Raw genomic sequence first — 24,112 nt, 5'->3', positions numbered from 1 at the left:
AATGGACATTAAAGGAAGAGTATTATGGAGATATATTTTTCCATTTCTATTTCTAATTAGTCTTTCACATCTCTTTGACAGAACATTAAATAGTATTACTTTTAATTTAGAAAATAAAATTAATTAGATTTAAAATTGTCTACAAATGAGACAATCTACAATACAAATAAATAATCAATAGTAATTAGTAGGAATATTCTTTGTTACCCATTAAAACGGCTAGATATAAGTACCCAAAATGCAAAATTAATTCAAATCAAAGTCCACTTAAATATATTATTAAAAATAAAAAAAATGACGTGTGTTCTAGTTTTGGATGTTCAATAGCTATAGAATTTTCATATGATTAAAAACTCAATTTAGATAATTAGGATGAATATAACATTTAGATGAGCAATACGACAAAATGTGAAAGAGAATAATGTTATGAATGGTCATTTGCCACAATGGCTTCATAATATTTCATTTAAAAGTAACTTATATGAACAAAAATGTACGCATGATTGTTTTTATTGTCAGGAGCTATAAAGTGGTCTAATGCATATAACACCTGTGCTAGAAAGCTAAGCTTACGATTTTGAAGTATTTAACAATTCACTCTAATAGCTACACGGAATGGGTAATAAATTCTTCACATACATGAAATCACTTAAAATAAATAAATTTTTGTTTAACTTTGGTAAACAACGAGTTTACAATATATTTTAGCGCAAAATTCCTTACACATTCTTTGAATTTTTACACGAGTGAACATTAACACGTGAATCGTACTAGTATCTATGCTAATCAAAATCATAAATATGAGTATTTAAATAATTTCCAAACAAACAAATTAAATAATCATCGTGTTATAAATGATAATTTTTCAACGGGATTGTTTTCCATGTTATCCATTTGTATTGATATACTTTATTTTTTAGTTTAGATAACTAAATTCATCTGTCAAATACTTGCTATACCAATTAGCTGCGTCAGTTGGTATACGCTTTAGACTATCATTAAAATCGACATGATAAAGCCTCCAATTTCTAGAATAGCCTGCTTGAAATTCAAATGTATCAAAAGCTGCCCAGGCAAAGTAACCACGAACGTTTACACCAGCATCTATGGCTGCTTTGGTCGCGTTAATATGTGAAGCAATGTAAGCAACTCGATGTTCGTCCTTTAATGGATTTGGGGTTTTGAAAGAAGCAATGCCATTTTCCGTTATGTAGACTTTTGGATTTTGGTAATTTTTCTTAATATAAAGTAAGAAGTCATATAATCCTTCAGGGTAGACAAAGTTTAAACCGTATTGATCGATGTAACCTAGAGTTTTTCCTTCGATGTTAGAAACTTCTGACATGGCTAAGGCATCAAAATTATCACCAAAAACTTTGGTTCTATTTGATTCATATCTAGCAAAGTGAGAAGTATAATAATTGATCCCGATAAAGTCTGTGCTTCCATTTAACATTTTTTTATCCTTTTTTGTAAATTTGGGTAGCCTGTTCCCCACTAGCTTTCTCATTATTTGTGGATAGTCTCCATGGAAAATTGGATCTAAAACCCATCCCCAATAGAAATCCGTTAGTCTTTTAGCAGCAGCCACATCCTCCGGATTAGAACTGTAGGGAACATAACTTCCTGATGAAAGGGCAATTCCAATTTCCCCCCCTTGTATTGCTTGAAATTTTGTTTTGTATAAATTTGATGATGTAGCATGGGCAATGAGGACATTATGAAGTATAATGTATGCTTCTGTACATATTCTACCTTTAGTTGGGCATGCCTCAACAGACATATTATCAATATTGTGCATGTATTGAAATACAGCTGTGACCTCTCCCTCATTGATTGTAGTCCAATGTTTCACCCGATCTCCATATGTTTTGAATAAGAGTTCACTAAAATCCTTGAAATGTGTCACAATGGAGTGATTTAAGAAGCCACCGAGTTTTTGTTGAAGAGCTAATGGATAGTCAAAGTGCATGATAGTCACAAAAGGTTCAATACCATTTTTTAGCAACTCGTTGATCAAATTGTTGTAGAAGTTGATACCTTCTTGATTTATACCTCCTTCCAAGGTTCCATTTGGCATTACTCTATTCCAAGAGATGGACATTCTGTAAGAGTTTACTCCAAGTTTCTTTAAAAGTTGCACATCCTCCTTATAACGCTTATAATGTTCAATCTTTTTGGAAAACTTATCCACATCTAAATACACACCTTTTTTATGCTCAATTATATCATCCCATATACCAAGTCCTCTTCCTCCTTCATGTTGCGCTCCTTCAATCTGAAGGGCAGAAGATCCAGCGCCAAACAAAAAGCCATTTGGAAATGATCCTCGACTCGGAAAACTTGGTGAATTTATGAATTTTAATATAGAGTCATATGTATTATTTGTAGCCCATTCTCCAATCTGTGAAGAAAGTGATTGACGAAACTCAGATGTTTTCTTCAAGGGAAATAGAACTTGTGCATGGGTGGAAATGTTGGAAATCCAAACAAACGACAAGATTGCAAGAACAATTTTAGAAATTCTCAAAGATGACATAATGTATATTTTCTGCATTCAAAGATATTTTTTTGGAGTTTGATAATAAATCACAATTACTCAGTAGGAAGAGGAAAACAAATTTGTACTAGATTTTTATGTGCATGACAACTTGTAAGATGATAATTGTTGTTTTTTAAAACAATTAAAAATGTTACAGCGAAAATCTATGATTGTATTCTTTTTAGAGTTCTTTGAATCATATGAATACAAATCTTATTATTTATAGACTTTCCAATTAGATAAAGTTGTCACTTGTTTCATGATCACTGTGATATTTTCAATGTAATAAATTTATTGTAAGTACTCGACCATTACTTTTTTTGATGTTATATTTTCATCAATAACGACTTTGCACCACATGCATTAACACATTACCACATTTTAGAACATATAAAAAATTAATTTTGTCACATTAAACATGCATTGTAAAAGTACATCCTTGCATAGGAAAAAAAGTTAAATTTTAAAAAAAAAAAAAAATATTATTTTTATCATTTTATTGGCCTTTGTTACAAAATTTCCAATATATAGTTAAAATTCTCGTATATTATGAATTTATATTCGTAGGTGTCATTTTTCTATTTTCATTGAATCTGGGTCTAGTTCCACAAACTTATTTTCTTTATTTTGCAATTTTTAACATCAGTAGCTAATTTTTTTATATACAAACAAACAAATTGTTAAAATATAAAATAAAACATTTTTATAAATTTACGTACATATACAAGAAACATATTGAAATTTTAAACTTGATATTTGAAAATAAATTAAAAATTAATTTATTGATATTATTTACTATTTAGAAAATAATTAGTATTAAATATTATTCAAATGTAAGTGAATATTTTAATAGGAAAAACAATGACAAATAACTCATCAAATTTATTAATATATTTTTGCTAGACCTATTTTGGATCCTAAACCGTTTATTTATAACCTAGGAGCTAACAAGTGTCATTAAATTCAGCTCATTAAATTCAACGTCGTGGTATCCCTTTTGCAACTGTTGTGATAAGTGTTTTCCTTAGTAGTGATAGACAAGTGACCGACACTTGATGGTTTGTGGACTATCCTCAACTGGTAGTCATAATACTTTGAATACTCTTCAGATTGAAAGAAGAGATAATATGCATGTTATACGATATATTAAGGATCGTAACCTATATATTGAGTGATGGACAATTAGGGTTTCCATTATTTTGAAATGAGTTATCTTGACAGTCAATCATATTTCAGCTCATATCCAACAAATTAATTAATTACTAAATAAAAATGTAATTACTCTTTTTAACTTTATTTAACCATTTAATAAACTAAGTTTCTTAATTTGATAATAATTAATATAAATATATATACCCATATAATAATTATTGGAATATAATAATTAAATAATATTTATATAAAAAATATCCCAACAATCTCCCATTTGGGCAATATATCTTAATAATTATATTAGAGTTCTTTAGGCATGCATCCAAATGATATTTATCGGTAGATTTCGACTTTACAATCTAGTCAAACTCATATATCAATAATGGAACAACCGCAACTTTCGTCACTGACATATAATGTGACAGGACTCCGACAACCACCACATCAATTTACTTGATGACATATATCGATATAGATGAATGACATGAAAATTTCACGTAATGTAATATCTGAATAATGCTTATTTCCAACTATTCAAACTGAAATCTTTATTGAGATCAAATTGAAGTTTGCAAATTTATTATTTGCACAAACAACACAAAATGGTTATAACAATAATAACCTCGTAAACTCTATTTTTGCAGATAATCTTAACATAAAGTCTATATTGATATGGAAACAATAATATAAAACATTAATAAGTAGTGTCTCTCACTAATCCAAGACATTCTCAGTGACAAGAATCATATGAAAGATGTTATATGTCAAGTCTTTGATGATTGAGTCTCTTATCATAACTTTTATTTGTATATATTCTATTTCAAGAATAATAACTTATTTGTCAATGGAATTTTTAAAATCTTTTACTGAAACACCATATGATTGTCTTACAACACAACATAACTTGAGTGGTCTTTAAAAACTTTGTAGTGAATTGTAACTGTGTGATGTAAATACTTACCTTTATTTTTATCATATTAGAATGTCTATTTGACTATTAAAAGATTTGAGTTGAATATACTAATGATCTCCCCGATGTTAGATCTTCGATTTATGAGCAAAAACTCTTTTGTTCTCTATAACAATCCTCGTGGTTGCTTTTTTATTTATTTAAGCAATTAAATATTGATTTGTTCAAATTATATACATATAAATAAAATCATATATAAAATTCTCACAACCTAAGCATAGGAGAATGCTCAAAATTTTAAATTTTCATATTTACTTTAAGGTAGATATAAATGAGACCTAATAGTTTCCAGTTTATAATTGACATGTCCTAAAGTTTATTTTATTTCATGTCGAATTTACTTTCAACCTTAATGATTTAAACTCTTTTGCGATATTCAAAGGATACCATGAGAATAATATCTAAATATCAAAATAACTGAGGTGTCCCCAAGATCTTGCACGGTAAATTTTAATTAGAGACTTCTTGGTTTCACGTAAAAAGAAAACTCCACTTAATAGAATAAAACCGATAGGTTATATAAGAAACATAAATTTACTCCCACATACTTTATAATACCCATAATTTTTCCTCTTATTCATCTCAAAATCGAATAAGACAACTAACTTTAAAATACTTATCTTAAAAATAAATAAGACAATTAATATTATAATATTCATCTCAAAACCAAGTGAGACAATTAAGTTGCATGACGATGTGGTATCGCTAAGGAGATATCGTTATTAACTCAAAAGAATTTTATTAATTTTCAAACCATCTACTTTTTTTCTATTGGCATAAAGTTTCTCGTGCTTATACCATATTATTTCATTAATATTTTTATTACGAAGTACAATTTTAACATTCATCTCATGTAAGTCCAAAATATATAATGAACAAAGAGCTTCATGAGTAACCATACAAAGAGTTTCCAAGAAAACCAAATAGAATTTTTCTTTATAGTCAATATTTTTTACACATGATGCCCTAGTCATGAACTTCCATCCTCTCTGGAACGGATGGTTGTCCATTATGAAAAAGGAAACTCTATCATAGCCACATTAGTGTTTTTTTTCAAAACTTTATCCGACCCATCAAGCATATAGTTTGTTATCATGGATATGTAGATTTTTAGCACAATATGAAATAAGTCGTGAGTTTGTTTTGGTTGAGGTCTATGATTTGATACTTATATGAAACTGACGACCTTGCTTCAACATAAATTTTTTATCAATAATTCAATGAGTATGATATTGATTGGGTTGCTAATCTGAAAAAGAATATATTAAAGGATATATAACCGTAATTTTTCAAAGTCACCGCATAATCAAAATGATTTCGCGAAGATTAGTCTCCACATATGAGAAATTATATTGTGCGTGAAGAAGAGGTATAAATAAATTATCCACCATTTTATCTTCACAATGGTTTTGTATCATTTTTAATTCTTTGTAAGATATTTTTAACAATCCAGATTTCCTATAAATTGATGTTGCACTTTTCTTTTATATTCACTCTGATTTTTGTCCTACTTTTTTTTGTAAGATTTTATCAAGACACTTCTTCAATGGACATTAAAGGAAGAGTATTATGGAGATATATTTTTCCATTTCTATTTCTAATTAGTCTTTCACATCTCTTTGACAGAACATTAAATAGTATTACTTTTAATTTAGAAAATAAAATTAATTAGATTTAAAATTGTCTACAAATGAGACAATCAACAATACAAATAAATAATCAATAGTAATTAGTAGGAATATTCTTTGTTAGCCATTAAAACGGCTAGATATAAGTACCCAAAATGCAAAATTAATTCAAATCAAAGTCCACTTAAATATATTATTAAAAATAAAAAAAATGACGTGTGTTCTAGTTTTGGATGTTCAATAGCTATAGAATTTTCATATGATTAAAAACTCAATTTAGATAATTAGGATGAATATAACATTTAGATGAGCAATACGACAAAATGTGAAAGAGAATAATGTTATGAATGGTCATTTGCCACAATGGCTTCATAATATTTCATTTAAAAGTAACTTATATGAACAAAAATGTACGCATGATTGTTTTTATTGTCAGGAGCTATAAAGTGGTCTAATGCATATAACACTTGCGCTAGAAAGCTAAGCTTACGATTTTGAAGTATTTAACAATTTACTCTAATAGCTAGACGGAATGGGTAATAAATTCTTCACATACATGAAATCACTTAAAATAAATAAATTTTTGTTTAACTTTGGTAAACAACGAGTTTACAATATATTTTACCGCAAAATTCCTTACACATTCTTTGAATTTTTACACGAGTGAACATTAACACGTGAATCGTACTAGTATCTACGCTAATCAAAATCATAAATATGAGTATTTAAATAATTTCCAAACAAACAAATTAAATAATCATCGTGTTATAAATAATAATTTTTCAACGGGATTGTTTTCCATGTTATCCATTTGGATTGATATACTTTATTTTTTAGTTTAGATAACTAAGTTCATCTGTCAAATACTTGCTATACCAATTAGTTGCGTCAGTTGGTATACGCTTTAGACTATCATTAAAATCGACATGATAAAGCTCCCAATTTCTAGAATAGCCGGCTTGAAATTCAAATATATAAAAAGCTGCCCAGGCAAAGTAACCACGAACGTTTACACCAGCATCTATGGCTGCTTTGGTCGCGTTAATATGTGAAGCAATGTAAGCAACTCGATGTTCGTCCTTTAATGGATTTGGGGTTTTGAAAGAAGCAATGCCATTTTCCGTTATGTAGACTTTTGGATGTTGGTCATTTTTCTTAATATAAAGTAAGAAGTCATATAATCCTTCAGGGTAGACAAAGTTTAAACCGTATTGATTGTTGTAACCTAGAGTTTTTCCTTCGATGTTAGAAACTTCAGACATGGCTAAGGCATCCAAATTATCACCAAAAACTTTGGTTCTATTTGATTCATATCTAGCAAAGTGAGAAGTATAATAATTGATCCCGATAAAGTCTGTGCTTCCATTTAACATTTTTTTATCCTTTTTTGTAAATTTGGGTAGCCTGTTCCCCACTAGCTTTCTCATTATTTATGGATAGTCTCCATGGAAAATTGGATCTAAAACCCATCCCCAATAGAAATCTGTTAGTCTTTTAGCAGCAGCCACATCCTCCGGATTAGAGTTGTAAGGAACATAACTTCCTGATGAAAGGGCAATTCCAATATCCCCCCCTTGTATTGCTTGAAATTTTGTTTTGTATAAATTTGATGATGTAGCATGGGCAATGAGGAAATTATGAAGTATAATGTATGCTTCTGTACATATTCTACCTTTAGTTGGGCATGCCTCAACAGACATATTATCACTATTGTGCATGTATTGAAATACAGCTGTGACCTCTCCCTCATTGATTGTAGTCCAATGTTTCACCCGATCTCCATATGTTTTGAATAAGAGTTCACTAAAATCCTTGAAATGTGTCACAATGGAGTGATTTAAGAAGCCACCGAGTTTTTGTTGAAGAGCTAATGGATAGTCAAAGTGCATGATAGTCACAAAAGGTTCAATACCATTTTTTAGCAACTCGTTGATCAAATTGTTGTAGAAGTTGATACCTTCTTGATTTATACCTCCTTCCAAGGTTCCATTTGGCATTACTCTATTCCAAGAGATGGACATTCTATAAGAGTTTACTCCAAGCTTCTTTAAAAGTTGCACATCCTCCTTATAGCGCTTATAATGTTCATTCTTTTTGGAAAACTTATCCACATCTAAATACACACCATTTTTATGCTCAGTTATATCATCCCATATACCAAGTCCTCTTCCTCCTTCATGTTGCGCTCCTTCAATCTGAAGGGCAGAAGATCCAGCACCAAACAAAAAGCCATTTGGAAATGATCCTCGACTCGGAAAACTTGGTGAATTTATGAATTTTAATATAGAGTCATATGTATTATTTGTAGCCCATTCTCCAATCTGTGAAGAAAGTGATTGACGAAACTCAGATGTTTTCTTCAAGGGAAATAGAACTTGTGCATGGGTGGAAATGTTGGAAATCCAAACAAACGACAAGATTGCAAGAACAATTTTAGAAATTCTCAAAGATGACATAATGTATATTTTCTGCATCCAAAGATATTTTTTTGGAGTTTGATAATAAATCGCAATTACTCAGTAGGAAGAGGAAAACAAATTTATACTAGATTTTTATGTGCATGACAACTTGTAAGATGATAATTATTGTTTTTTAAAACAATTAAAAATGTTACAGCAAAAATCTATGATTGTATTCTTTTTAGAGTTCTTTGAATCATATGAATACAAATCTAATAATTTATAGACTTTCCGATTAGATAAAGTTGTCACTTGTTTCCTGATCACTGTGATATTTTCAATGTAATAAATTTATTATAAGTACCCGACCATTACTTTTTTTGATGTTATATTTTCATTAATAACGACTTTGCACCACACTGTAGCGGGGTATTCGTTACCATTAGAGATATTGACTAAATCCAAGGTAAACCATACAAGTCGAGTTGCCACCGCACTTCTATTTATCCAAAGGAATGGTTAGAAAACAAACAAAAACCTAAAAGTTTTATCGAATAAAAAACTAGTAAAAATGTCAGAGATCGGGGTAAGCGGGTTGGTTATGCAATGGGAAGGTGTTAAGCACCCAAAACATCCTAGGTACTCCTAGGGAGCCCTTTTCACATTTGTTGTAAGGTTGGTGTTTTGTGAAATTTATTTGTGCAAACATGATTGAAGAGGTGAGAAGAGAATATACAAGTTTATTTACATTTTGTGTTTGGATGGATAAACCCATTGCCTACGTACCATCTTAAAAAAGATTAGGATCAAAACCTCGTAGTTCGGGGTAAAAAAATCTTGAAATGAGTTGGTGAATTGATTGGTCCAAAAGCCTTAAGGTATTTTGTTATCCAAGGGAGAAAACTCAACCTAAAAACCACAAATCCACCATGTGAGGATAGCTTCAACATGCTAGTGAGGGGTTAGCCCTATAATAAGCATGGAAGACTCATTGTCCATCACTAAGGATATAGGTGAGTATTACATCTAGCTCAAGGATAACTCAAACCTAATAGCTAAAGGTTATGAAAAGTTTGATTAAGAAAGTGGCCATTGAAACCACAAAAAGATATTTGAATGGGTTATATTTACCAATGAAAAGTATTTACAAAATATGGTCAAAGTTTGACTTAAAGATTCAATTCAAAATAAGTGTTATGAAAAGGAAGTTTGAAAATCAAAAGCATAAGTCTTAGGTTTCTAATGTTTGAAAAGAAGTGTTAAATGTTTGCACAAAAAGTTTTGGCTTGGGTTAGAGTGGAGAGAAGAAGAAGAATGGCTAAAGTCCTAATCATACAAGAGGTAAGAGATAAGAGAACAAGACCACAAATGGAGTTCCTCTCTTGAGATCATATTGATGATCCAAGTAGCTCCCATCCTTTGGAATGTGCAAGCAAGATAAACAAACATTCAAGCAATCAAGCACACAGTCACAACAAGCTCCTAGGAATCTTCCAATGGCTTTTAGATCTCTCTCTCTTGGAAGCTCATGGCAATGGTTCTTCACTTTGGCTCAATGTTAGAATCCCTAGCACAAGAACACACACATCAAAAAGTTCTATAATGCAATCAAAGAATGGACAAGAGGGAGTTTAAAATTTGGTCCTTTCAATGTTCATCTTCAAGCTTTAAGCATTCTAAAGGCATGAGGCCTAGTTGCTCTTCAAACTCCATTAGCTTGGGTAAGGTCCTAACATCTAAGTCCTTTTGTCCATTTCTTTGCATTTGGTCCACAACAATCAAAACACAAACACAATGAAATATACACAATTATGTGCTCAAGTGAGTAAAAGGCAAATAGCATTAACATAAACATGTGCTCAAGTGAGCAAAAGGAAAAGCAAATGAATAATATGTACAAGGATAATAAATTGCATAAAAGTAAAGTGCAAGAAGTAAATGTTAATGGTTAATGGTTAATGTTAGTAATTAGTGTGCCATAAGGCAAATTTAGCGCTATGTTAAGCAATCGTAATTGGACTTATGTAGAAGTCACAACTATCTAAGGTCGGTCAATAATAATGTAGGCAACAACACAAGTTAGAAGTCTTGATTAGTGAACCAAGTTCCAACAAATTGCCATGCCAAAAAAGAAGAAGAGAAATGATCTTGTATTGGTTTAAGTCCTTTGCATGATTTAGGAAGCAATCTATCCTTAATGCAAAGCCATTCACTTGATCAATTGATCAAGATGAATTAGATTTTAATCAAGGAAGATTAAACATCCCTAATCAATGCTAACTTATCAATCTTTAACTCATTGATCCAAAAGAAAAGAAGAAGAAGAAGAAGAAGAAGAAGAAGAAGAATGGAGATGAAGAATTAAAGTGCATTAAAATGGAATGGAATGTACCAATCAATCAAAAGTTGACCAAAGACATTGAGGATCATGGTCAAGCAGAAGTGGGATGAAGATTGGAAGTCAAGAAATAAACAAAATATTTTTGGCATTTTTTAATATTTGAAAATAAACTTGAATTAAAATATTAAAGAAAGGTCAAACTTCAAAATCACTTCAAATCAACTTTGGAAAGTCCAAGTGAATTATCCCAAGTTCAACAAGGTCAAACAAAGTTTGACAAAAAATTTCAGCATTTTTAAAAGTCAAAAACTATTTTTAATCAACTAAAAATGAATAAAAATAACCTAATTGAACTAAAATCTCAAATAACTTTCAAATCAATTAATAAATTGATGAGAATATTTTTCATAGATCCATCATCATTCAAATAGGTTGAGAAAATATTTTTGTATTTTTTGAATATCAAAAACTATTTAAAATGAATTAAAAATAACCAGAAAAGAGAAAATTCACAAAAAATATCAAATGATCAAATAAAAAATATTAAAAATCATTTTTAGAAACTAGAATAAAAAACAAAAATAATGCAATTGGTCCCATATTTTTTGGAATTAAAATGAGAGAGTTATGAATTTTTGAAATAAAATGAAATAAAAGAAATAAAATGGAAATTAGAAAAATCAGAAAAAAGGAGAGGCGTTGGATCCAGTTCATTAATTGACCTGGCAGATCAGACGGATCTCAAGCGCGCGCCTACCAAATGCCTTAGTCAAACGCGTCACACAATGCATTTAAAAAAGTCATAACAAACAAAGGCCATGATTCAATCTGGGAAAGGGATCAAACGGTCCAGATGCAATCTGGCAATGAGACGGTGGCCAACGCCACCGTCTTCTCCGGTGAGCTCCGGCGAAGTTCAAAAAATGCAGAGATTCAAATGTTCATTAAAATGGACGATCCAGGCACCGTTCGAAAGGTGAAGGGATGTACATCACTCCTGTGCCACTCACTTCCACTCTAGATTCCTATTAAGAGAGAAATTAGAGATGGAAGTTTGGTGGTGTTCATCATGAACTTGCTCGATTTCAAAAATTAAGCATACAACAATGATGCCTCTATAGAGAGGACTTCAGACAACATAATATCAAGGCCAATGGATCAAAGCATAAAGAGATTCGAAGCAAAAACCAGTTGATCAAAACCTTTAGATTATGAAGCTTTGAGTCTCTTTCCTTGGTTCCTTTTGCAAAACAGAACTTCAATGGATCAAATGATGAAGGTTTAGGAACTTTAGATCTGAAAATTCAACCAAATGCAATTGAATTTCAGATCTGAATTTTTGAAGAAAGATGAACTTAATTCCTTTGGTATGGTTAGGGATTCACTCTTGCAGCATTTCAGGCGCCTTTAGGTTGGAGAATTAGGAAGCATAACACATGTATTTATAGCTGGAAATGGCTGAGTGCATGAGTTTACTCGTGTGCATGGCAAATGGATTTCTCATTGCATGGGCTTGTGTGATCATGTGGAAGGCCCAATGAAGACTGAAACAAGCTGCTGAGTTCATGTGAATTGCAAATGGACGTGTACATTAAGTATAAACAGCTCATGCATGGCAATTTGAATGGAATTTCACAAAATGCATTCAATCTTCATGTCTTCGAAAATGGTGCTTCCAAACTCCAAATTCTACCTCATGTGTAATGGTTAGAAAGCTTATTTCATAAGGAACAAATGATATGTTGATCAAAATTTCAATTGGGCCTTGGAAATTAGTGAATTTTGAGTTTAAAGTATAGGGTGCAAAACATGCAAAAGTGAAGTTTCCAAATTTGGCCAATGTTCAAGCCCTTCTGTCTAAATGGTGCAAGCTCCAAATGATAAAACCTTCAACATCAAAGTTGTAGATATTTTCAAGAAAATCAATTTGGACTTAAATTTTTCCTCATTTGGATTTTTAATGAAGAAGTTATAGACACTTGAAGTTGGACTTTTTTACATTTCAATGCATTTGGCCCAAAGTGACCTATAATGTTTTGCATTATCACATGTATTTCTTTTGAGATTTTGAAATTTTTCTCAACATAACATTTGAATTAGACACAATAATATTTCCAATTCATTTAGTTCCACCTCAAAATCATAAAAAATGAATGAGTTATGTTCTTGGGAAGTTGACCCAAAATTAGGGTTTCAGTCAAAATGACCTATAATGTCTTGGAATGGATGATGACCTTCCATGCTTCAAATCCAATTTTGATGAACATGAAAGTTGTTCATATTGTTCTTAAGAATATTGTTTCTCTTGGGGTCATCTCCATTTGACCAACACATGAAAAGTTAGGTCTCAGTGCATTTTAAAATAGTCAGATGAATTGACTGATCAACTTCTCAAGTCCATAACTCATATCTTGATGAATTGATGATTGAGGACACTAAAATAAGTTCAAATATGCATGAAATGATGAATTAAAGAACTTCCCTTGATTGTATTTGACCATGGGCTGGGGTTGCTTCATGAGCAAGGCACACTTGGTACACAGATGAATTAGGGTTTCCTTGGGACACAAACCTCAAACCCTTTGATTTGCTTTGATCAAAATGATGAATTGAGATACTTAGGGAGGCATATTTGATGGATGAGATCTTTGGGAACCATTACCATGCTTGCTTTTATCTCCTTTTGACCTTATCATTGCACAAAGGATCTCCTAGGAGCTTTTGACCTTGTGACTGCTCAAACTTCAAACAAAAGATGTTAGTGACATATTTTTGTGCTTTTGGTTAGAAAAAAAAAGGAGAAAAGCAATAATATACAATTCAAGTATGCTTGGTGATATCAAAACACTCACAAGAGGTCCCACCCAAAGGTAAGGAACCAAGATGATCATGATCCTTGAGGCTATGCAAATGTCATGTTATGATGCCATGAGGGATCGTAGGGCCAAAATTGGGGTCTTACACACACGCATTAACACATTACCACATTTTAGAACATATAAAAAATTAATTTTTTCACATTAAACATGCATTGTAAAAGTACATCCTTGCATAGGAAAAAAAAGTTCAATTTTTAAATAAAAATAATATATTATTTTTATCATTTAATTGGCCTTTATTACAAAATTTCCAATATATAGTTAAAAATCTCGTATATTATGAATTTATATTCGTAGGTGTCATTTTTCTATTTTCATTGAATCTGGGTCTAGTTCCACAAACTTATTTTCTTTATTTTGCAATTTTTAACATCAGTAGCTAATTTTTTATATACAAACAAACAAATTGTTAAAATATAAAATAAAACATTTTTATAAATTTACGTACATATACAAGAAACATATTGAAATTTAAAACTTGATATTTGAAAATAAATTAAAAATTAATTTATTGATATTATTTACTATTTAGAAAATAATTAGTATTAAATATTATTCAAATGTAAGTGAATATTTTAATAGGAAAAACAATGACAAATAACTCATCAAATTTATTAATATATTTTTGCTAGACCTATTTTGGATCCTAAACCGTTTATTTATAACCTAGGAGCTAACAAGTGTCATTAAATTCAGCTCATTAAATTCAACGTCGTGGTATCCCTTTTGCAACTGTTGTGATAAGTATTTTCCTTAGTAGTGATTGACAAGTGACCGACACTTGATGGTTTGTGGACTATCCTCAACTGGTAGTCGTAATACTTTGAATACTCTTCAGATTGAAAGAAGAGATAATATGCATGTTATACGATATATTAAGGATCATAACCTATATATTGAGTGATGGACAATTAGGGTTTCCATTATTTTGAAATGAGTTATCTTGACAGTCAATCATATTTCAGCTCATATCCAACAAATTAATTAATTACTAAATAAAAATGTAATTACTCTTTTTAACTTTATTTAACCATTTAATAACCTAAGTTTCTTAATTTGATAATAATTAATATAAATATATATACCCATATAATAATTATTGTGATATAATAATTAAATAATATTTATATAAAAAATATCCCAACAATCTCCCACTTGGGCAATATATCTTAATAATTATATTAGAGTTCTTTAGGCATGCATCCAAATGATATTTATCGGTAGATTTCGACTTTACAATCTAGTCAAACTCATATATCAATAATGGAACAACCGCAACTTTCGTCACTGACATATAATGTGACAGGACTCCGACAACCACCACATCAATTTACTTGATGACATATATCGATATAGATGAATGACATGAAAATTTCACGTAATGTAATATCTGAATTATGCTTATTTCCAACTATTCAAACCGAAATCTTTATTGAGATCAAATTGAAGTTTGCAAATTTAATATTTGCACAAACAACATAAAAATGGTTATAACAATAATAACCTCGTAAACTCTATTTTTGCAGATAATCTTAACATAAGGTCTATATTGATATGAAAACAATAATATAAAACATTAATAAGTAGTGTCTCTCACTAATCTAAGACATTCTCAGTGACAAGAATCATATGAAAGACGTTATATGTCAAGTCTTTGATGATTGAGTCTCTTATCATAACTTTTATTTGTATATATTCTATTTCAAGAATAATAACTTATTTGTCAATGGAATTTTTAAAATCTTTTACTGAAACACTATATGATTGTCTTACAACACAACATAACTTGAGTGGTCTTTAAAAACTTTGTAGTGAATTGTAACTGAAGGAGAATTGCGATCCAGAACGCAGCGGAAATTAAATTTTCTCCTTTAGAGATCCTTACGAATGGTCATGATCAGTGATAGAATATTTACCTCTTGTGACGATTGAAAACTTTGGTGCATATCTCTTGTGACGATCAGAACCTTTGATGCAGATCCACGGAGCGATCACGAACGTTGAACGATGACAACGTCTCTACTCAGTCCACACGAACGGATTCCTTCAATCTCAGTGCTAGCTGGTACGAATGAAGGCTTTGAGTGAGAGAGAGAGAGAGAGAGAAAAAATAAAAAAAATGCAACCGCAATGAATGCTTCTGCACAAGGGTTCTATTTATAGAACCACTTGTGTGGGCTTCAAGCTAAAAAGCCCACTTAAGTGTATTTTGGCCCATATCTTATAATATGCCCAAAATCACTTAAGCCCATGGTACCTTACCATATTTCGTATTCTACTCAAGTACACCGTACCTTACGATGTTCTATAATTCACTTAAGGGCACCGTACCTTACGGTATTCCTTAGTTACTCTATCTCTCATCAATCCGTACTTTGTGTGTGACCCTGTAGGTTTTCGTGACGTTGGCAACTATATTAAATCACGCATTTAACATAATAAACAGTGAGCGGTATCTAGCAACACATCACTGCTACCCAAGACACGAAAATGTCATGTGATCTGACAAAACCTTCTGTGATAATACTTATGTGTATAATTACCCTTTTGCCCTTATGTCTATATTGAACACAAGGCATAGACCGTGTCATCCTTGTCCAGTTCAATATTGGGCCCATAGACATTTATCCTGTTATGCAGGATGGGCAAATTCCATCTAGGTCACTCATGTCCCTCAGCATGCTTCGTGGAGTACCCATCAACTGTCTTTATGGTTATCCAGTTACGGACAATGTTGGATCAGCAATAAAGCACCTGACTCCACATCTAGGATCCATAGTGGTTTCAGGTCGAAGAGTGGTATACACCATTATCACCATGAGAATTACTTATGACACTTTGCATAACTTTCTATATAGTATTCTCATAGCGGGTCAATCCGGTATAAATATTACTCTTAATATTTATACCTATGTTTAAGACTTGATAACTTATTATCCATGATCCATGAGATGTAATCATCAGTCTACAAACATAATAGTCTTAATGCTTTAATGTTATCCCATTTCACACTAAAGCTCGACTACGGATACTTTAAGAATAGTGTCCTTATGTTTAATGTGATCTCATGATTAAGTCATACTTGATACATTAAACAGACTAGTTATTCTAGGGACTTTATTAAACAAACGTAATCAAGAAAAAGCCTTTTATTATTAATATATAATTCGATACAAGTACCAAAAGTATTGGCCTCTAGGGCTTACACCAACAATCTCCCACTAGCACTAGAGCCAATCAGGCATACCCTTAATACCCATAGATCTAGTATAGCCATCATGCTTCTGCTGCGCAAGAGGCTTTGTCAGTGGGTCAGCAATATTGTCAAGTGTAGGTACTCTGCATATTTTCACATGTCCTCTATCTATTATCTCTCGAATGAGATGATAACGCCTAAGTATGTGTTTGGATCGTTGGTGAGATCTAGGCTCCTTAGCTTGTGCGATAGCACCATTGTTATCATAATAGAGACCAATGGGATCCACAATGCTAGGAACCACGCCAAGTTCACTAATGAACTTTTTGATCCAAACAACTTCCTTTGCTGCACTTGAGGTAGCAATATACTCGGCCTCGATTGTAGAATCAGCAACTGTATCTTGCTTTGAACTTTTCTAGCTCACAGCACCACCATTTAAGCAAAACACATAACCATTGGAATCATGCATATTAAAGTGTCTCAGCACTTTGTCTATGTATGTACTTTGACTTAGGTCAACCAGTTTTGTGATCTATCTCTATAGATTCTGATTCCTAATATATAGGTTGTTTCACCTAGGTCCTTCATAGAAAAGCATTTCCCCAACCAAGACTTTACTTGTTGCAGGATAGGGACATCGTTTCCAATGAGTAATATGTCATCTACATATAATACCAGGAAAATGATCATGCTCCCACTAACCTTCTTGTAGACACAAGGCTCATATTCGTTCTTGATCCATGAGTGATACATCACCTTGATCAGTTATGAGATATCCATATCTCTCAGGTAGGTGATGTATCCTGCCTGACCTACGTTGGTCTTGTTCTACTTGAGCAGGTTGCTCTTACACAACTACTTGTGTTTCCTGCTCTAATTCCTCCATAGGTGTATCAATGCTTTGTGATTCTTGAATTTCTTCAAGCTCTACTTTCCTCCCACTGGTTCCTTTGGAAATAAAATCCTTTTCTAGGAAAACTCCAGTTAGAGCGACAAACATTTTGCCCTCAGAAGGATTGTAGAAGTAATACCCTCCTTTTTCTTTAGGATACCCCACAAATAAGCATTTGTCAGATTTGGGCTCAAGCTTAGTTGAAACTTGTCATTTCACATAAACTTCGCAACCCCAAATCTTCATGTAAGACATATGTGGTTTCTTACCACTCCATATCTCATATGGTGTCTTCTCAACCTTTTTGGATGGAACATGGTTAAGTGTGTAAGCTGCTGTCAATAGTGCATGTCCCCAAAAGGAGTTTGGAAGATCGGCGTGACTCATCATGGATCGGACCATGTCTAACAGGGTTCGATTTCTTCTCTCATATACACCATTCCATTGGGGTGTTCCAGGAGGAGTAAGTTGGGATAGGATCCCACACTCTTTCTGATGGTCATCAAACCCTAGGCTTAAATACTCACCACCTCGATCTGATCAAAGAGTTTTAATATTCTTAACTAGTTGGTTTTAACTCGTTAGGTTTCACCATTTTAGTATTAATGTTATTAATAGGCATTTCGAGATCAAGGATATATAGTCCATTGCTCATTTGTGCAGTAGCATAGAATATATCATTCAAATAAATTGAGCAACAATTGTTCTTTATTATAAATGAAAAACCAAAAACTTGTCCAAACAAGAAATGGAAATAATATTCCTGCTAATTGCAGGTACATAATAACAGTTCTCTAACTGAATTATAAAACCACTAGGTTAAGTCAATACATAAGATCCTACGGCTAAAGTAGCAACCTTTGCTCCATTGCCAACTCGTAGGTCAACTTCACCTTTTGCCAAATCTCTACTCCTTTTCAGCCCCTGCACATTTGTACAAATGTGAGAACCGCATCCAGTATCTAATACCCATGATGAAGAAGTAGATAAATTTATTTAATAACAAAAATACCTGAAGTTGAAGTCTCTACTCCATTCTTCGTATCTTCCAGGTACTTTGGGCAGTTTCTCTTCCAGTGTCCGGTCTTCCCACAATGGAAGCAGTTGCCTGCCTTTGCTATGCCTCCACTAGGCTTCAAAGCAGCAAAAGTGGGTCTGGGTTTGGAAACTTCCTTGCCTTTCCCTTTATCACACTGCTTGGTGGGCCTTTTGTTCTGTCTCTTTCCATTCCCGATCATCATAATGGACTTCCCTTTTGTCTTCAGATTCTGCTCAGCTGTTCTTAACATGGCTAGCAGTTCAGGAAGAGATTTGTCCATATCATTCATATTAAAATTTAGGACAAATTGACTGAATCCATCTGGCAACGATTGCAAGATCACATCAGTCGCAAGTTCGTTTCCGAGAGGAAAACCCAACCTTTCAAGGTTTTCCACATACCCAATCATCTTGAGCACATGGGGACTTACAGGGGCTCCCTCAGCTAACTTGCTTTGAAAAAGGGCTTTTGAAACTTCAAACCTCTCATGCCTTGCTTGCTCTTGATAGAGCATCTTCAGGTGTTCGATCATATTGAACGCTGTCATGTTCTCATGTTGCTTTTGCAATTCTGAGTTCATGGTAGCTAGCATGAGACAAGCAGTTTCATTGGCATCATCGACATACTTCTTATAAGCATCTCTTTCTACCTTAGGTGCAGAACTAGGAGGTTCCTCTTCAGGAACAGGTTTCTCCAAGACATACAGCTTTTTATCATGTTTGAGGACAATCCTCAGGTTTCGGTGCCAATCCAGAAAATTTGTCCCAGACAATTTTTCCTTGTCAAGGATTGATCGCAAAATGTTGTTAGAGGTGTTTGTTGTCATGGTAATCTACATAAGGATTAATGAAAATATAAGTATCATTGACATATTTAATTAGGCCTTTAATTAAATATGCTCCCACTATTTTACTCAAAACAAATGACCCTCATCATTTGATTCGGAAAATCCCGTTGGAAGATTTTCTAGTGGGTCGAGATCCATATTTCACTTCGTTCTAAGTCCGCGTAGGCGGATTACACAAAACTAGGTTATTTAGGTAGGAACTCCTTCCAATTGTATCTCATACAACTCTCGAATTCTGGATCTGTGAATGTGACGACCGTCACAAAGCACGTGACGACCGTCATGTCCAGCTTGTTACAATCGTCACAAGCTCGTGACGAACGTCACGTGGCCAAATTACAAAAATTTGAAATAGTCAAGAGACGTGTTCCAAAAGGCCCTAAATTCACAACTCTTTGACGGCACAACCCTTGCGCCGTCACCAACCCTAATGCGCCAATTTTAGACCGTCAAACACACCTCGATTGTTGATTCAGTATGATTGATCAACAGGTCATTGCTTCACCATACTAATGTCGGATTCCGAAGCAAATGACCATTGATCGCTCAAAGGAAAACAACCATTTAGTGTTTGAATGAACGAAACAAAAACAATATATCATATATACCGTACTTTGGATTAGGATTACTTATATCATATATAAGTTGATCGGTCTCAATTGCGTAACATATGAACGATCGATGTATCGCTGCTTCACCATACTAATGTCGGTTCCGAAGCATAGTCAACATCAATCATCCAACTCGTACACTCATGATGCCAAATTTAATTACCCGTTTAATTAATTGATTCATTCTATCTTTTAATCATATTAATATAGAAATTAAACAGCTATCCGATTCATGGTTTCGTAAGTGGCTCTGATACCACTGAAGGAGAATTGCGATCTAGAACGCAGCGGAAATTAAATTTTCTCCTTTAGAGATCCTTACGAATGGTCATGATCAGTGATAGAATATTTACCTCTTGTGACGATTGAAAACTTTGGTGCAGATCTCTTGTGACGATCAAAACCTTTGATGCAGATCCACGGAGCGATCACGAACGTTGAACGATGACAACGTCTCTACTCAGTCCACACGAACGGATTCCTTCAATCTCAGTGCTAGCTGGTACGAATGAAGGCTTTGAGTGAGAGAGAGAGAGAGAGAGAGAGAGAGAGAGAGAGAGAAAACAAAAAAAATGCAACCGCAATGAATGCTTCTGCACAAGGGTTCTATTTCTAGAACCACTTGTATGGGCTTCAAGCTAAAAAGCCCACTTAAGTGTATTTTGGCCCATATCTTATAATATGCCCAAAATCACTTAAGCCCATGGTACCTTACCATATTTCGTATTCTACTCAAGTACACCGTACCTTACGATGTTCTATAATTCACTTAAGGGCACCGTACCTTACGATGTTCTATAATTCACTTAAGGGCACCGTACCTTACGATGTTCTATAATTCACTTAAGGACACCGTACCTTACGATGTTCTATAATTCACTTAAGGGCACCGTACCTTACGGTATTCCTTAGTTACTCTATCTCTCATCAATCCGTCCTTTGTGTGTGACCCTGTAGGTTTTCGTGACGTTGGCAATTATATTAAATCACGCATTTAACATAATAAACAGTGAGCGGTATCTAGCAACACATCACTGCTACCCAAGACACGAAAATGTCATGTGATCTGACAAAACCTTCTGTGATAATACTTATGTGTATAATTACCCTTTTGCCCTTATGTCTATATTGAACACAAGGCATATACCGTGTCATCCTTGTCCAGTTCAATATTGGGCCCATAGACATTTATCCTGTTATGCAGGATGGGCAAATTCCATCTAGGTCACTCATGTCCCTCAGCATACTTCGTGGAGTACCCATCAACTGTCTTTATGGTTATCCAGTTACGGACAATGTTGGATCAGCAATAAAGCACCCGACTCCACATCTAGGGTCCATAGTGGTTTCAGGTCGAAGAGTGGTATACACCATTATCACCATGAGAATAACTTATGACACTTTGCATAACTTTCTATATAGTATTCTCATAGCGGGTCAATCCGGTATAAATATTACTCTTAATATTCATACCTATGTTTAAGACTTGATAACTCTTTATCCATGATCCATTAGATGTGATCATCAGTCTACAAACATAATAGTCTTAATGCTTTAATGTTATCCCATTTCACACTAAAGCTCGACTACGGATACTTTAAGAATAGTGTCCTTATGTTTAATGTGATCTAATGATTAAGTCATACTTGATACATTAAACAGACTAGCTATTCTAGGGACTTTATTAAACAAACGTAATAAAGAAAAAGCCTTTTATTATTAATATATAATTCGATACATGTACCAAAAGTATTGGCCTCTAGGGCTTACACCAACAGTAACTGTGTGACGTAAATACTTACTTTTATTTTTATCATATTAGAATGTTTATTTGACTATTAAAATATTTGAGTTGAATATACTAATGATCTCCCCGTTGTTAGATCTTCGATTTATGAGAAGAAACTCTTTTATTCTCTATAACAATCCTCATGGTTGCTTTTTTATTTATTTAAGCAATTAAATATTGATTTGTTCAAATTATATACATATAAATAAAATCATATATAAAATTCTCACAACCTAAGCATAGAAGAATGCTCAAAATTTTAAATTTTCATATTTACTTTAAGGTACATATAAATGAGACCTAATAGTCTCCGTTTATAATTGACATGTCCTAAAGTTTATTTTATTTCATGTCGAATTTACTTTCAACCTTAATGATTTAAACTCTTTTGCAATATTCAAAGGATACCATGAGAATAATATCTAAATATCAAAATAACCGAGGTGTCCCCAAGATCTTGCACGGTAAATTTTAATTAGAGACTTCTTGGTTTCACGTGAAAAAAAAAACTCCACTTAATACAATAAAACCGATAGGTTATATAAGAAACATAAATTTACTCCCACATACTTTATAATACCCATAAGTTTTCCTCTTATTCATCTCAAAATAGAATAAGACAACTAACTTTAAAATACTTATCTTAAAAATAAATAAGACAATTAATATTATAATATGCATCTCAAAACCAAGTGAGACAATTAAGTTGCATGACGATGTGGTATCGCTAAGGAGATATCTTTATTAATTCAAAAGAATTTTATTAATTTTCAAACCATCTACTTTTTTTCTATTGGCATAAAGTTTCTCGTGGTTATACCATATTATTTCATTAATATTTTATTACGAAGTACAATTTTAACATTCATCTCATGTAAGTCCAAAATATATAATGAACAAAGAGCCTCATAACTAACCATACAAAGAGTTTCCAAGAAACCAAATAGAATTTTTCTTTATAGTCAATATTTTTACACATGATGCCCTAGTCATGACCTTACATTCTCTCTGGAACGGATGGTTGTCCATTATGAAAAAGGAAACTCTGTCATAGCCACATTAGTGTTTTTTTTCAAAACTTTATTCGACCCATCAAGCATATAGTTTGTTATCATGGATATGTAGATTTTTAGCACAATATGAAATAAGTCGTGAGTTTGTTTTGGTTGAGGTCTATGATTTGATACTTATATGAAACTGACGACCTTGCTTCAACATAAATTTGTTATCAATAATTCAATGAGTGATATTGATTGTGTTGCTAATCTGAAAAGGAATATATTAAAGGATATATAACCGTAAATTTACAAAGTCACCGCATAATCAAAATGATTTCGAGAAGATTAGTCTCCACATATGAGAAATTATACTGTGCGTGAAGAAGAGGTATAAATAAATTATCCACCATTTTATCTTCACAATGGTTTTGTATCATTTTTAATTCTTTGTAAGATTTTTTTAACAATCCAGATTTCCAATAAATTGATGTTCCACTTTTCTTTTATATTCACTCTGATTTTTGTCCTACATTTTTTTTGTAAGATTTAATCAAGACACCTTTTCAATGGACATTAAAGGAAGAGTATTATGGAGATATATTTTTCCATTTCTATTTCTAATTAGTCTTTCACATCTCTTTGACAGAACATTAATTAGTATTACTTTTAATTTAGAAAATAAAATTAATTAGATTTAAAATTGTCTACAAATGAGACAATCAACAATACAAATAAATTATCAATAGTAATTAGTAGGAATATTCTTTGTTACCCATTAAAACGGCTAGATATAAGTACCCAAAATGAAAAATTAATTCAAATCAAA

At 32.5% G+C, this 24,112-nt stretch overlaps 1 protein-coding gene and 1 pseudogene across 1 annotated transcript; both read right to left on the bottom strand.

The window, feature by feature from the left end:
- Positions 1–916: 916 nt before the first annotated feature.
- LOC127102370 (beta-glucosidase 24-like) lies at positions 917–2,593 on the bottom strand. Its single transcript, XM_051039742.1, has 2 exons — positions 2,242–2,593; positions 917–2,208 (listed from the first exon to the last, which is right to left on the bottom strand). Exons 1-2 carry the CDS (start codon positions 2,555–2,557, stop codon positions 917–919), a joined length of 1,608 nt encoding a protein of 535 aa, XP_050895699.1. The 5' UTR covers positions 2,558–2,593.
- A 4,532-nt stretch (positions 2,594–7,125) lies between these two features.
- Positions 7,126–8,802, bottom strand: LOC127102368 (beta-glucosidase 24-like; annotated as a pseudogene).
- Between the last annotated feature and the right edge of the window lie 15,310 nt (positions 8,803–24,112).

Source organism: Lathyrus oleraceus, chromosome 7 (genome assembly GCF_024323335.1).
Source record: "Lathyrus oleraceus cultivar Zhongwan6 chromosome 7, CAAS_Psat_ZW6_1.0, whole genome shotgun sequence".
Lineage (NCBI taxonomy): Eukaryota > Viridiplantae > Streptophyta > Magnoliopsida > Fabales > Fabaceae > Lathyrus > Lathyrus oleraceus.
Note: the sequence above shows the minus strand (reverse complement) of the source record. Positions and strands in the feature narration are given on the sequence as shown.

What these genes read in the sequence shown, in the direction of transcription:
- LOC127102370 (XM_051039742.1), bottom strand. Translation starts at nt 2,557, where the DNA reads ATGCAGAAAATATACATTATGTCATCTTTGAGAATTTCTAAAATTGTT. An exon ending in TGAAGGAGGAAGAGGACTTG is followed by an intron (nt 2,209 to 2,241) that starts GTATATGGGATG and finishes AGCATAAAAAAG; the next exon opens with GTGTGTATTTAGATGTGGAT.